The following is a 2,158-nucleotide window of genomic DNA, read 5'->3' on the forward strand; positions in this document are numbered from 1 at the left end:
GTTCCACTGACGAGTATCACACCACGTTCTGTGTGTCCATTGGCGCTGGCCTGGTGAAGGCCACGTACCAATCTACCATATTCAGTGACATTGGTGGTGGTAGCAACGCAAGGGGTCGCTGGTAGGGCACCGGAACCCCCCACAATCCTCGGCCATACGTGCGGCTCCACCGACGAGTATTACATACACCACGCTCCGTGTCCTTTGGCGCTGTGGACGGAGTGAGTAGGCTAGGAGGAAGTGGCATCGCCTGATGAGGGTGAGGGAGGTGGCGGCTGGCATGGTAAGAACAAAGCTTGGCTGAATGAGTGTGGGAAAGGTTGCTTTGTTGTGAGACGTTCATGCAGGCATAAAGCATGTCGAACGATGTGAGTCGTCAAGTTGGACTATAGACGTTCAGCTCGTAATAAGTTTATTGGTGATGCCAATGCCTCAAGTGTAAAACAGCATCGCACGTGACCACGCAGTGTCGGGTGTTTGTGATTGAGTGGTGACGGAACGATACAAATGTACATGCATCACAGCACCACCTCGACTTCATGGCATACATTGGTGCCACTCTAACATGGCCCCAAGACGTGCGCAAGGGCGAGGTTGTCAGGCCGTCTGAGAGCTTGCTCGATTAACGTTACACCGGCAACGTAACATGAAGTAAAGGTGACCATAGTGGGCCACACCACAGCTAGCTACTACTATTGTATTACTAAACACTAAGTAACATCACCGTTAATTTGAGGAAACTTTCGACGTTGAAACGTGTCCAGTCGACTCTGGCACCACCACCACCACTGAAAGCCCACTTGTGTAGCAGGTTATGGCAAGATCACACGTGTGACTTGCAATCGTACGAATTGTCAAGGAAATGCATCCTAAAAGTAGGAAGTTGCTGGCCATTCGTTAAAGGTGAAGCTCCAACACTGGTCGCAACGTCAGCTACAGTAACATTACAGTGAATTCAGATCCACCTGTTGTGCACCCACTACAAAAGAATGACATACACTGCACTCACAGTGTTCTGTGGCCCATCTGCATGCATGGCGGCGTCATTACCACGTATACTTGCATGTATGTTGCGCCAATACCGCTATTGTTCGTCTACATCGTTTTGCCTCCCGTGTACTCTTCGAAGGAGGCCTCCTTTTCAAGATCGTAGCATTGAAATTCCCTACTGTCCAGAAGTTGATATTTCGCCCAACACATCCAAATGTGGTGACTATGGCACCACCAATCTGACCACAAGCGGGATAAGTACTCAGAATCCAGCAAGTTTCCAGCTACAAGTCGAGATTTCAAGTCGCCGTTTCAACACACGCATGTAGCCAATGAGTGCGCGGCTACGTCGACCGAGCAAGGCCATTGGTCCAAGGCAAAGGTCACATTTCCATCCCAGTCATGGGATTGCCGCAACCTTGGCCAATACCTATACCATGGAAGACGTGGGTATAATCCCGTCCCCGTCTGTTAAGTAAGTACCTGACAAACTCCCAAATTTGGCGAGGCTCTTGAACTCAAGCCTTAGAACTTACTTTTCAATTTCCTTGTTTGCACGACAAACATGCTGAACCAATTAGCTTGGATTGCAGCCTTCGCTGCCACTGCGACTATCAGTGCCCCAACGACCGACCCCCCTCTCCCTACCTCGGGCGAAAAGCTCTTTGATGCATGGAAACCATTCTCGACCCCCCTCGTGATCCCCGAAGTGATCGACATGCGCAAGGGGGGTAGCCTCGACATGAACATTGGCGAAACCCGCCACGCGTGGGGCTCCGGCGCGCCCACGGCGGCCACCTACGGCTACGGCAAAGTGGGCGGCAACATCACCACGCCTGGCCCAACCATCCTCGTCAAGAAAGGCGTGCCCATCACCGTCACCTGGTACAACGCGATTAAATCGGCCAAGCACTTGTTGGACATGAACGTGGAAACGACGCTGACGATCCGCGAGTCGTCGTGCTACCCCCACTGCGGCGTGCCGGTGATCACACACGTCCACGGGCTAGAAACCCCCGCCCAATACGACGGCCTGCCGCACTTTTCAATCTACCGGAACCAGAGCTACACCGCTCGGTATAACAACACCCAATCAGGGTCGACCAAGATGTACCACGACCACGCCATCGGCCTCGGTCGGTTGAACATGTGGGCGGGGCTCGCGGGG

General features: G+C 52.8%; 1 protein-coding gene across 1 annotated transcript; it reads left to right on the plus strand.

Annotated features, from left to right (window-relative positions):
- Positions 1-1,555: 1,555 nt before the first annotated feature.
- On the plus strand, positions 1,556-2,139 carry H257_18915 (hypothetical protein; the record flags this gene model as incomplete). The annotated part of the gene is made up of 1 exon (XM_009848063.1): positions 1,556-2,139. A coding segment is annotated over one exon (582 nt), but the record flags the coding sequence as incomplete, so codon positions are not given.
- Between the last annotated feature and the right edge of the window lie 19 nt (positions 2,140-2,158).

The sequence above is a fragment of the Aphanomyces astaci genome (assembly GCF_000520075.1).
Source record: "Aphanomyces astaci strain APO3 unplaced genomic scaffold supercont1.265, whole genome shotgun sequence".
In the NCBI taxonomy this organism is placed as follows: domain Eukaryota; phylum Oomycota; class Saprolegniomycetes; order Saprolegniales; family Verrucalvaceae; genus Aphanomyces; species Aphanomyces astaci.